The sequence below is a fragment of the Callorhinus ursinus genome, unplaced genomic scaffold (genome assembly GCF_003265705.2).
Source record: "Callorhinus ursinus isolate GAN/ISIS: 27379988/994484 unplaced genomic scaffold, GSC_fseal_2.0 scaffold25, whole genome shotgun sequence".
In the NCBI taxonomy this organism is placed as follows: Eukaryota; Metazoa; Chordata; class Mammalia; order Carnivora; family Otariidae; genus Callorhinus; species Callorhinus ursinus.
The window spans coordinates 28,031,279-28,043,787 of NW_027397087.1; the positions used below are offsets into that span (position 1 = coordinate 28,031,279).

Sequence of the window (12,509 nt, forward strand, 5' to 3'; positions counted from 1 at the left end):
AGACCATGCTTTCCTTGGGAAAATACCTCATAGAGCATTGTGCAGGCTCCCCTTATGAGTCTGGGGCTGGACCGTGCTGGAAAGTGTCCAGCATCGCACTACTCCAGCACACCAAGATAAAAGAAGGGTCTAGAAGAAGTTGTAGTTAGCATCCAGGAGAGCCAGGCTCTCTTTACACCAAAGAGGCAAGAATAGCATGCAAGAGGGTGGGACAGGCAAAGCCACCAAAGAAACAGTATTGGCAGGTCCTGTTAGGAAGAGCCCAGTCCATCCTTCAAGGACAGGGAAGTCTCCAGAAGGAGCCACACTAGGCTCCATGACAAGTTAAGGAAAAACATCACAGTGCTGCAGGTGACCTACCAGCCTCTTGTGACTTCCTCCAGTCCTTGAATGAATACCTTAGGCCACACTAAGAATGCTTTCCTTCCTCTGACGTCTGGAAATGCCCACATGGAGCTGGGAAGGAAGGCTGTTAGGGAGGATACCAGTGGGGGGTGAGTGGTCATGGCTAGGGGCACTGTCCACCCAAGAACCTCAGGCTTGCACTGACAATCCCAGTTCTTAGGGTGGCTTGGCTCCCTGCAGTCCTAAGGGCCAAACCGTGCACATCCGAAAAATATATTTGCTGTATGTCTATCCCTGTCAAGTCCCGGAAACTACATTTAGAACCATGGGAGGTCTGGGGCAAGCCCCAAGAGAATTTGTTCAGGAGTCAGAGACAACCCCAGAAGAGAATTGATGATGTCCCACATTCCATCACTGTTTGTTCTTCCCAAACCTATTAAAAAAAAAAAAAATCAACAGGCCACAGAGAACCATAAGCCTTTCATTTGTGGGGCACTGAAATTTTTCATTTTGTCCTTGCACTACCACATCAGGCTAGCAGGGCAAAGGAAGGATCCAGAGAAGTGTGACCCCTTGGTGGAGGTCACTCAGCTACTAAGACAGACCTGGGACCAAATCCCAATTCTTACTATCTCCAGCCCTGTGTTCATTCTAGCATTTCACTGCCACCTTAAAATTAAATTACCTTTGAAGGGAAGGAAAAATAAAATAGGACAAAAACAGAGAGGGAGGCAAACCATGAAAGACTCTTAACTATAGGAAATAACCTGAGGGTTGCTGGAGGGGAGGTGGATGGGGAGATGGGGTAACTGGGTGATGGACTTTAAGGAGGGCACTTGATGTGATGAGCCCTGGGTGTTGTATGCAACTGATGAATCACTGAATTTTCCCCTTAAACTATAATAAGACACTATATGTTAACTAAATTGAATTTAAATTAAAAAAAATTTTTTAAATTAAATTACCTTCTGATATGAAGCATTTTAGGTCTCCTAGGGAGCAGTACTTTTATTCTTCACCCAGATTAAGCATGGTCCATGTGAAAGTGTATCTTTTGTGAGAGGAGGCAGTCTGTGGTTTACTAACACTGAGTTCCCAAGCCTGAACTCTTGTGAACAGAAAGCAGTGTATTGCATGAGAACCTGGAAACGAACGTCTTAGCTGGTCAGTGTTCACAGGCATGAGCCTCTCCAGCCAAACCCTCTTTCTGTGTTAGAACATAGTTCAAGTGTTCAGTCTGTGAGCATGCTTAGCAGGAAAATGAAGCCAGCAAGGCCTCCAAAAGGTGGTTTTTCTTTCTTGGTGGGACAGTAGTCTTAGTCACTTAGAATAGAACCTTGTTCTATCTGAAAATTAGAGATTACAGCAGAAACAGTGGTAGGCTTAGGTTTAGAAGCTTTGTGTCCAGATCCCAACTCTGCCACATAAGTAGCCACGTGGCTACTGTCTGATCCGGACTTGAGTTTCCTCAGATGTTAAACAGTGTAAGGAATCAGTGAGGGTGTCAGGAGCCCCGGGCTCTGTGGCTGCACTCAACTTGCTGCACACACTTCATTGAAATCTGCCCACACGATGCACATTTCCCGTCTTGCTTTCTGTCTCTCGCCCTTTTTTCTTATTCGTTTGTTGGAAGGGAAGTGATACTGGGATTTTCTTATTCATTCAAAGGAGGGGTCCTCATTTTACCCCTTTCCCCCACCTCCATTTCTTGGGTGAACAGTATTTCTTCCAGCTCCTGTGTCTGGATCTGTGCAGGATTGCTAACTTACCCGGCGCCTGTAGGTCCAGGCCCTGCCCATGCAGCCCTCAGGATGGTGCTGTCCACGTTGGCTCTTGATGAGCCATTTAACAGGAGTGTCTCCGCAGAGGGGTCACCTCCAGCTGTGTATCTGGCAAACCCACAAACCTGGATAAAAAGGAGGCAACAGCCATTAGGGTGTTCAGTGGAGTGAAGATCTTTCATTTCACTCTCCAGCAACAAGAAAACTTCTATCTGGGAGAGGAGTTCTGCCCTCATGAGGAGGGTCAAGGGCCAGTGTTCGAGAAGTTTCCCCAGCGGGGAAGAAAAGTGGAATCCTCACGGGGTCCTCTCCCCAACCTCAGGCCGACTCTAGGCCCTTTGCCGCTATCTGGGAACCAGGTGCCACATCCACCAAAGCATTTCCTCTCCTCCGACCTCTCCTCTCCATGCCCACCTTGTTTGGGCGAGCAAAAGACAGGGCCCCAGGGTGGGTGGGTAGGTGGTTGGCCTCTTTGCCCAAGAAGAGGCCAAGGGATCCAGCGCCTCCATGAACATTAGGGAAGACGTAGGAGCCATTCCCAGTCCACACATTCAGAGACCCCAGCTTTATGGCCACTTAATTACTATGTCAGGCATCAGCCCTAAGGATCATCATCAGGTTTTTCTCCAACAGAAAGAAGGACACTCGCTGCATGGAAGCTCCACATCGCCTGTGATTGGGGAGGTTTAACTGCGGGGGCCAGAGGTTGGCAAGACGAGGAGCAACCACTCCCTTCTTTTTCTGGGCCTGCCAAGGGCAGTTGCACTTTGTAGCAGATGTGCTTCCCTGGTGGCTGCTCAAATTAGTTGATTGGTTTTCTGTTATGTATTTTTCCTTGTATTTATTAGAGAAACAGGACTTGTATTAAGCCTTATGTGTTATAAACTTGGATGGTGGATGTGTCTGTTAAAAGCCTGTCATCTGAGTTTTCTATACAATCATCATCATTGTGACCCCGGTAGAAAGAGAAATGTCCTGTTTCCCCATAGCTGTTTTGAGGTACATGGTGTGAAGGTAGCTAGAGCTAAAATGAAATCATGAATAGAAAGAGAAGCTCAATGGCACTGAAAATTTCACAAAACATGCAGGATTTGTCTCATCTTTTGCAAGGATGTTTTTGCCTCTTGATGACATGTGCTGATGGTTCTGACTTCCAGGGAAATACGAATGAATTAGCATCATACATTTACTTGTTCATATACTTATTTTTGTCTCTTTAAAAAAGCTAGTTGTACTCTTTGGAGGTTATTTTCTAAGAAAAATACAACAAGAAAGCAAGCCTTTCCAGGGGATTATCATAACTATAGGAAAAATACAAGTTCGTAACTGAAAATTGCAGAAGCCCTGTGATGGCATTCTTGCACCCGCGCTATGGACATTTTTGGTTTTCTTGGGCCTTCAGCTGAGAATAAGTTCATGTCTCACATTGTTAGCCCTAATTCTTCCTCCCAGGCAGACTGGGAAGAAATCTGGGCTAACATGAGGCCAAGAGTAAGGCCAAGTAAGGATTGTATGCCCAGGAGCCACAAGACTGCAAAGGCCGGTACTGGTGGAGAACCCAGCAAGAAATAGGGAAAACGGAGAGGCACAAACAGGGAAACTCACGTTCATTTCAGATACTGAGATGAACTATTTGAGGGTGATGAATAAAGAAGCAGTTAAACTAGTGATTTTCACACACACACACGTGCACGCCCCATCCCGTTCGCCTCTTCATTCTCTCATCTTCGTGGGAGGACCATGAGTAATAGGATGGCTACAGCATCTCCATTCTGCAAAGCAATTAAACCTAAATCCAAAGTGTAACGCGATATCTTAGGATAGTCCTCTTGGATCTCTTGTAAAGGTGACCTCTTGTTTTAATTGATCAAAGAGAGCTAGTAAGACTCCTGGAAGCTGAAGAAAGGCTAGATCGTTGTCCAGTTCTTACAAAAGGAGAAAGAGAAAAGGTAGAAACTAAGGCTTGGAGATGGTGTCCAACAATTTTACAGAAATAAATTGAGGTCACTTTCAGGCAGTACCAGGAGGTTCAGGGATCTTCTTTAGTGAGCTGCTTTTCTTAAATTTAGGCACATCAAAATGTGGGGGAAATTATGATGCTTTCGCTTTGTTCAGGTTAAATATCTTAGAGCCAAAGATTCTTTTTTGGCTGATTTGTATATTTCAGATTTTACTTTAGAAAAGGCTTAAAAATAGGGAACACCGTATCAATATCCATATGCCCACCATCGTTAATTAATTAACTTTGTTAATGTTTTGTCCTATTCGGTTCAGATCCTTATTTTTAAAAAATTTAGATATATCAATAATTTTGTATCAGTTATCAATCCCATTCTCCTTTTTTCTCTAGGCACAAATAACTATCATAATTTTAGCCTCCTTAGACCCAATGGAGCTGAAAGTCCATTTTCTGCCTCCCACTACCATCATCAAAGAAACAGCAGTGCACGTACACAGAAGTTCCTTAAGCTGTTAAGAGGGTCCCCAGAACCCAGTGCCCAGCCGGATCCTTTAGGAATTGAGAGACCAAATCAACAACCCCTGCTTGGGTAATCCTTTTCTTTGGAGAATCCAGTTAGCCATCAACAGATAATGGGATCCAATTTAGGCAGAGCCCTGTCCCTGCTGCCCAGGGAGCTGCTTTCTGAAGCTTTAGACATGCCCACTTGAGCAGTGTTGGCCTCCCGAGTTTGCCATTTGCTGGTTTGTCCTAGAGGATTTTGCAGGGTTAGGGGCAGCCACATTGCCTCTGCAGTAATCACACTTCAATATTGCTGCTCAACCACAATGTGAGATCTTTGACAGGCTTAAAATTACCCCTGTTTCCACTAGCAGAGCTTTAATTTGGTTCTGTCTCTTGTCTGCTATTAGGAATCATGTTGACTTAACGGCAGAATAAAAATAGAACTCCTTTCCTCTTGCCTTATCTGAATCAGATACTTTACCATAGGGCTTGTTCCTTTCTCAGAGCCGGAGTACATGCAGGAGTGGTTCTCTCTCTCTCTCTCTCTCTCTCCCTCCAGCTCTCTTTCAAAGACAGAAGTCTTTAATCACTCCACTTTGATGATGTAAGTGAACTTACCCACCACACCCCTAACTTTTTTCCAGCTTTTTTGAAGCATAACTAACATATACTTAACAGATATTTAAAGTGTGCAGTTTGAATATTGATCTCTGAATACATCTGGGAAAGCATCACCACAATCAAAATAACAAAGGTGTGCATTACTCCTCAGAATTTCTAGGCACCTGCTGATCTTTTTGTTACTATACATTTGGTTGCATTTTCTAGACTTTTATATAAATGGAATGTATAGCATGGACTCCTTTTTGTCTGGCTTCTGTCACTCAGCATCAACATTTTCAGTTCCATCCGTGTTGTTAGATGTATCAATAATTTGTCCCATTTTATTGCTAAGTAATATTCCATCAGCTGGATATGCCATACTTAACTCTTCACCTAATGATGGACATTTAGGTCGTTTCCAGTCTTTTGATTATTGCAAATAAAGCTGCCAAGATCATTCTCTATGCAAGTCTTTGAGCCTGTATGTGTTCATTTCTCTTGGACAAATACCTAGATGTGGAATATTTATAAAATAGGGTATGCATTTTTTTTGTTTTTTGGAAACTTTTTTTTTAAGATTTTATTTATTTATTTGACAGAGAGATAGAGAGCACAAGCAGGGGGAGCAGCAGAGGAAGAAGGACAAGCTGACTCTCCACTGAGTAGGGAGCCCGATGCGGAGCTCATGACCTGAGCCGAAGGCAAACGCTTAACCGACTGAGCCACCCAGACACCCCATTTAGGAAACTTTTTTAGAGTCGTCGTACTATTTTACATTTCCTCCAGCAGTGTATTAGAGTTCCAATTGCTCCACACCCTTGTCAACACGTGAAATGGTCCATCTTTTTAATTTTAGCCATTCCAGTGGGTGTGTAGTGGTATCTCACTGTAGTTTTAATTTACAATGTTGAGTATCTTTTTTATGCACCTGTTTACCTTCTCTGTCTTTTTTTATGAAGTGCCTGTTCAGATCTTTTGCCTATTTTTTATTTGTCCAATTATGGAACTTGTAGAACTTTCTATTTTCTAGATACAAGTTGTTATTTTTTTTGTTTTTTGGTTTTTGGTTTTGGGTTTTGTTTTTGAGAGAAAGCATGCACGTGCAAGCAGGGGAGGGGAGAGGGGAGAGAGGGAGAGAGAGAATCTCAAGCAGGCTTCACGCTCAGCATGGAGCCTGATATGGGACTTGATTCCATGACCCTGACATCATGACCTGAGCCAAAATCAAGAGTCAGACACTTAACTGACCGAGCCACCCAGGTGCCCCTAGGTTTTTGGGGTTTTGTTGTTGTTGTTGTTGTTTTAAATAGTTTCTCTTAGGGTGTGGTTTGCCATGTCATTTTCATAACAATGTCTGGAGAGGGAGGCAAATGTGTGTTCTTAGAAAACAGTGCTGCAGAGTTGAAACAAAAAGAACAGATAGGACTTGAAAAAACAGAAAAGGAAAACCAAAATATATCTTATTTCTCAAATAAACATATAACATGAATTGAATGTTTCTGTTTGCACAGGTTATCAAATTATTTTTAGGGTTATATCCCAGTATAAGGGGAGGAAAAATAATTTTCTCCCAACCCTTCTGAGTTCTTGCCTATGTAGTAAGGCAGATTAACAAGAGAAAAACAAATTTATTAACTTGTGTACCTCATGGATACATGGCAGATATCCAGGGGAAAAAATGAGTAACTGCATAGGTGGTCTGAGCCACCAGCTTAAATACCGTCTTTAGCTCAAGGAAAAAAAAGTGTGTAATTGGCTGAGGGGAGACTAGTGATGGGAGGTTGGTTACCAAGAAAAGCTCAATAAAGTAGGGTAAGGCGGTTATGCAGATTTAAGTCTGTGCCTTCTCTACTGATAAATTCTCTTGTGATAATCAACCTTCTCTTCAAGCAGGAAGAGGGAGACACCCTTAACAAATGAAGATTTGCTTTATAAATGTAAATTTCTCTATCAAAAGAGTAATTTATACTCTTTTCAGAGTTTCTCCTGTATCTGCTCTTGCTCAAAAAATTAGTTCAAAATAATCCTTATACCAAAGAGGTATATTTTGGGGTGGCACACTCTGCTACCCTTCACCAGCTTCCTGCTGTTCTTTCATTTGCATGCCAGATTAATTCTCTTTATAACAGCCTTATTGAGCTGTAATTGGCATATGACAAAATATGCCCACTTAAGCATTAAATTAATTGGTTTTTACTGTATTTACAGAGTTATTCACCTATCACAATATATTAGAACATTTCATCACCCCAAAAAGAAATCTCACACCCTTAAGTGGTCATTCATTGCCCTTACCCCCACTCCAAGCCCTACACAAACATTAATCTCTTTTCTGCCTCTGTAGATTTGCCTGTTCTGGACCTTCCATATAAAATCGAATCACACAGTATGTGGTCTTTTGTGACTGGTTCTTTAACTTAGCATAATGTTTTTAAAGTTCTAAAGCATAAACTTCCAAGTTCATGGTTTTTGAAGTTTTTAGGCATAATTTAGATTTTGTCCTCTGAGAATCCTTACAAAACCCAAGATCACTAAGATTTTCCTGTGTTTTCTTCTGTACAGTTTTAATTCTTTTTTTTTAAAGATTTTATTTATTTATTTGAGAGAGAGAGAATGAGAGAGAGAGAAAGCATATGAGATGGGGGGAGGGTCAGAGGGAGAAGCAGACTCCCTGGCGAGCAGGGAGCCTGATGCGGGACTCGATCCAGGGACTCCAGGATCATGACCTGAGCCGAAGGCAGTGGCCCAACCAACTGAGCCACCCAGGCGCCCTGTACAGTTTTAATTCTTATATTTCGGTTTATACTCCACTTCTAGTTAATTTATGCATACGGTGTGGGGAAAGGGTCAAGGTTCATATTCTTACATATGGCTATCCAATTGTTCCATTACCATTTGTTGAAAAAATTATTCTGTCCCCATTGAATTAAAGACATCTTAGCACCTTTAATGAAAATCAGTTGAGCGTATGTGTGAATCTAGTTCTGGACTCTTTTCAGCTCCATTGATCTATACGTCTATGTACCAATATCATGATATCTTGATTACCACTACAACTTTATATGAGTCTTAAAATCAATTAGTTTAAGACTTTTAACTTTGTTCTTCTTCAAAATAGTCTTAGGTATTCTATGTGTTTTGCATTTCATATATATTTTAGTATCATCTTTTCAATCTCTTAAAAAAAAGGTTATTGGAATTTTGACTGGGAGTGTAGGGGAGATTTAGGATAATTGGCATCTGAAGAGTCTTCTAATCCCTGAACACGGTATATCTCTCCGTTTATTTAGGTCTTCTTTAATAATTTCAACAGTGTTTATAGTTTTTAGCATTCAAATCTGTTGTCACATTTAACACTAGGTACTTCATAATTTTTATGCTGTTATAAATGACACTGCTTTTTTAAAATTCCCAATTTTTATTGTTATATATAAAAATATAATTGATGTTTGTATAATGACCTTATAGCCTGGAACCTTGCTATACTCACTTATTCGTTCTAGAAACTTTTTTTTACAGATGCCTCAAGATTTTCTACATGGACATTCATTTTACTTCTGAACAAAGATTATTTTACTTCTTCTTTTTGGTCTGTTTGCCATTTATTTTTTTCTTGCCCTATTGCACTGTCCAGGAATTTTAGTACAATACTGATAGGAATGTGAGACCAAACATCCTTACCATATTCTTAATCTTAAGGGGAAAACATTCAGTGCATCTTTTACTATGAGTCTCCCCATCATACCTTTAATACGTGGCTTATTCTTGTTGTCTTGACCACTATGGATAAACCAACTAACCAACAAACAAGGCTTATGGGCCACTTAGCTTTTCAAACCCTGAGCCATAACCATTATTCACTTGGTGGCCTTAGAGCATGCATTGTTTCAGAAAAAAAAAAAAATAGTACAAGCCTTTTACAATTAAGTGGTGCCAAATGCCACCATTTGAGTCTAGAGCAGTGGTGCACAACTCATATATAGGTTCACAACTGTATATGAGAATCACATGGGGGACTTTGAAAAATCCTGATGCCCAGGCTCTACATCAGTCCAATTCTATCAATATAGCCCTGATGGGTTATATATTAAATTACATATGAATTTATGCAATCTTACCACCACTCTCTAACAAAAGGGCTGTTACTGTGCCTATTTAATAGGCAATTTACTTAAACTGAGGCTTAGAAAGAAGGTAAGTAACTAGACCAGGGTTTCAAACACAGTTTGACTCTAGAACCTACACTTCACTAAACCGCCTCTGGCTGTATTAGAAAATAAAAGACACCTAACCCCTTCCCTGCACCTCTCCATGGTTCTATTGTTGTTTTGGAATTGATCCATGAAACCTTCATATTAGGACTTATCCCAATAGTATGTTGCTCTGTTTTTACTCATCCATTCATTTTTTCACTCATTCTTAGGTTTGTACTGAGTGCTTTTTTTTCCCTAAAGGTTTTACCTTTAAGTAATCTCTACACCCAATGTGGGGCTTGAACCCACAACCCTGAAATCAAGAGTTGCATGCTCCACCAACCGAGACAGCCAGGCACCGTTATATTGAGTTCTTAATATCTGCATAGTGATATGTGTAAGTTCAAGAGTGAGAAAATAAGAACAGAGTAGCTGAATCCATAGAGCAATAGCAAATATAAATGTAAAAGATTCCAAGAGGAAGGAGAATGGGGACAGATGCATGTAAAGCAATGTTCAAAAATCTTTGACTAGTCAGTTCAAGCATTTAATATGTCTTCTATGCACTGGTGTGCCTGGGGCTGGCCCAAGTATAATCCCATTAACTACCCCAACCCCAGATGTGTTTTTACCAACCTTTTCTTAGAGTTCTCTTTTAGCTCTGGGGTCCAAAAGACATCCTTTCCGGACTCCTTTTTCCATACTCCAGTATGCTGCCTGGCCTAGTGAAAAAGGGTATGGGACACCAAGAAGGGAATAACATTTAGTGAATGCCTGTTGTATTCCAGGCATCGTGCAGGATGCTTCTCATGTGTTACTCCATTTGATCTTTATGCCAGTCCTGAGGGATAGGCATTACCCCAGTTTTACAGATGAGAAAACAGGTTCTGAGGGGTTCAGTAATCTGCCTGATGTCATAAACCAGGAGCAAGTGAAGCCAGGTTTGGTCACAGGTTTGTCCAGTTTCAAGGCCCAGGCTCTGTCCCTGGCTCAGAGGCTTCAAAATTGTCCACAGAGAGACAGCAATTGCACTTTTCCTCCTGAATGTTTTAGCATTTCTAAATCTGAAGGTTACCACTGTGAAACATGGCAAAGAGATACAAGAAAAAGAATGTTGGAAGAAGACTTTCAAAATTCGGAAGGAGCAAGATGGTTTCAGTCAATATAAATTTGTGGTGGAGGTCTCATCCCATTTCTTAGTTCCATTCTTGAGTGATTCGAGAAGAAATCCTCACAGGATATGCTATAAATTGGAGTGGGCGTTGGATATCCAATATCTTTTTTTAATACCGTAAGAAAACAAAAAGCAAAGAAATTTTTTAAAAAATCTTTGAACTAGTTTGAAAGAAGGAAAATCCTCCGGACCTCTCCCAGGAGAGCTTGCAGTCAAAACCCTGGAGATGGATTGTTCCTTCAGGAACAGCCCTCTGATCAGTTGGCAGTTGCTCTCTTGGGGACTTTGTCTCTAAGGTCCAACTGGAGTCACCTGTTTCTTCTGGTCCCACATTTGTTTTGTCACAAGTACCAGCTACTTGTAACCTCAGGCTTTCATGGTCACTCGGATTGTTCTTAAACTGTGGTAATTTTTGTGTACATATGTTTTGTGTACAAATGAAAGTGCAAATAAAGGACGAGTAAGGACCTCATCTCACTTAGGATCTTAGGGAAATGTGTCAGAAGGGACCTTAAAGAAACTCCTGGTTCCCAACTTTTCACTTCTCACGTGAGGAAACTGAAGGCCAGTGAGCCTTAGGTGTTTTCCCCCAAGTTCCGAAGTCACTTGGCGACAGAGTTGCAACTTAAAACCAGGATGTCCAACTCCGTGTCCACCAGGAAGAGTGTGCTTTCTGTCGCAATGGCTACCATCTTTCATACGCGTTTGTCTTCATCCGTAGATTCTTCAGAAACCAAGCCCGGAACTCAAGCACCAGCTGGCTGCCTTCTCCAAGCGTGTCGCCGGCGCCGTGACAGAGCTCATCCAGGCTGCAGAAGCCATGAAAGGTAGGCTGCGTTCTCTTGTGTCAAGTGAGTATGGCGAACTGTACTGATACCGCACAAGCCAACCCAGGCCCTTTCTCGGCAAATGCAGTCAGAAGGAAGACGGTGAGGTACTTTTTTTTTTTTTTTTTTTAAGCAAATGGGAATAGAGTTAGATTTTCAAAGTAATATCCTCCCAAAGTAAGGCTTTTTTCCAGTCTTTGCATTAAGTACTTCTTCTTAAATGGTATAGTCCATCTGGAACTGCTCACTTCTCTGAAGGGTGTCACCATTTATTTTTATCTGCAGTTTCCTTCATCAGAATATTTATCCTCATTCAGACAACACACTTCATGTTTAGGAAATGATGCTCTCTGGGTACATTGTTTGCACACCCCGTCACGGTAACATTAAAGCAGCCACCTCACCAGACAAATTCAATTTCCCTTCGTTTGAGTTGAGGTGAATGGCTGTTCTCCAGGAGTCCCAAGAGAAGAGAATGGCAAATCTGTGTGGTCAGCAGAGTCTCAAGTCTCTTGAAAATAGTTACTTGCGTTCATGAGCTTTTAAGTGAGAAGTTAGAGTAAGGCTCGAGCTGGCCTTGGACCATGAGATCCTGATTTTTGAAACTATCATTGATGACCACTCCTGTGCTAGGGCTGTGTACATAACTGACTTAGAAAAACAGGAGCAGACAGGAGCTCCCCTGCACCCAGCTGATCTCTGTGAGAGCTAGAGAGAAGATCCCTTAGCACCATGCGGCTAGTAGGCTTCTGGAGCTTCCCTGCATGTCACTCCAGATACTGTTCGTAACGAAGCCAGTGCCCTGTAGTCACAGCTACCAAGAATGACCCTCTTTGGACTGATTTTAGGAACAGAGTGGGTGGATCCAGAAGACCCAACCGTCATTGCAGAAACAGAATTACTGGGGGCCGCAGCATCCATTGAGGCTGCCGCTAAGAAGTTAGAGCAACTGAAGCCAAGAGCAAAACCAAAAGTGAGTGTCCATGTGTGGCTGCTTGTCTCATGTCACTGGGTCTTCCTGTGGATGGCTGTGAAATGGAGCTTGGTGTGCCACAGGAAGCTTTGTCTCCTTCCCTGTGGTTAGACTCACAAGCGGCAAACCTGTTCTCCCAGCCCAGCACC

General features: G+C 42.0%; 1 protein-coding gene across 12 annotated transcripts in view; it reads left to right on the forward strand.

The window, feature by feature from the left end:
* Positions 1–12,509, forward strand: part of TLN2 (talin 2) — a 435,837-nt gene that overhangs the window by 400,364 nt on the left and 22,964 nt on the right. For all 12 annotated transcript variants that reach the window (XM_073877134.1, XM_073877137.1, XM_073877133.1 and 9 more), the window contains 2 exons: positions 11,282–11,387; positions 12,236–12,360. In XM_073877134.1, coding sequence (XP_073733235.1) covers positions 11,282–11,387; positions 12,236–12,360 — 231 coding nt within the window. The remainder of the gene's footprint in view (positions 1–11,281; positions 11,388–12,235; positions 12,361–12,509) is intronic.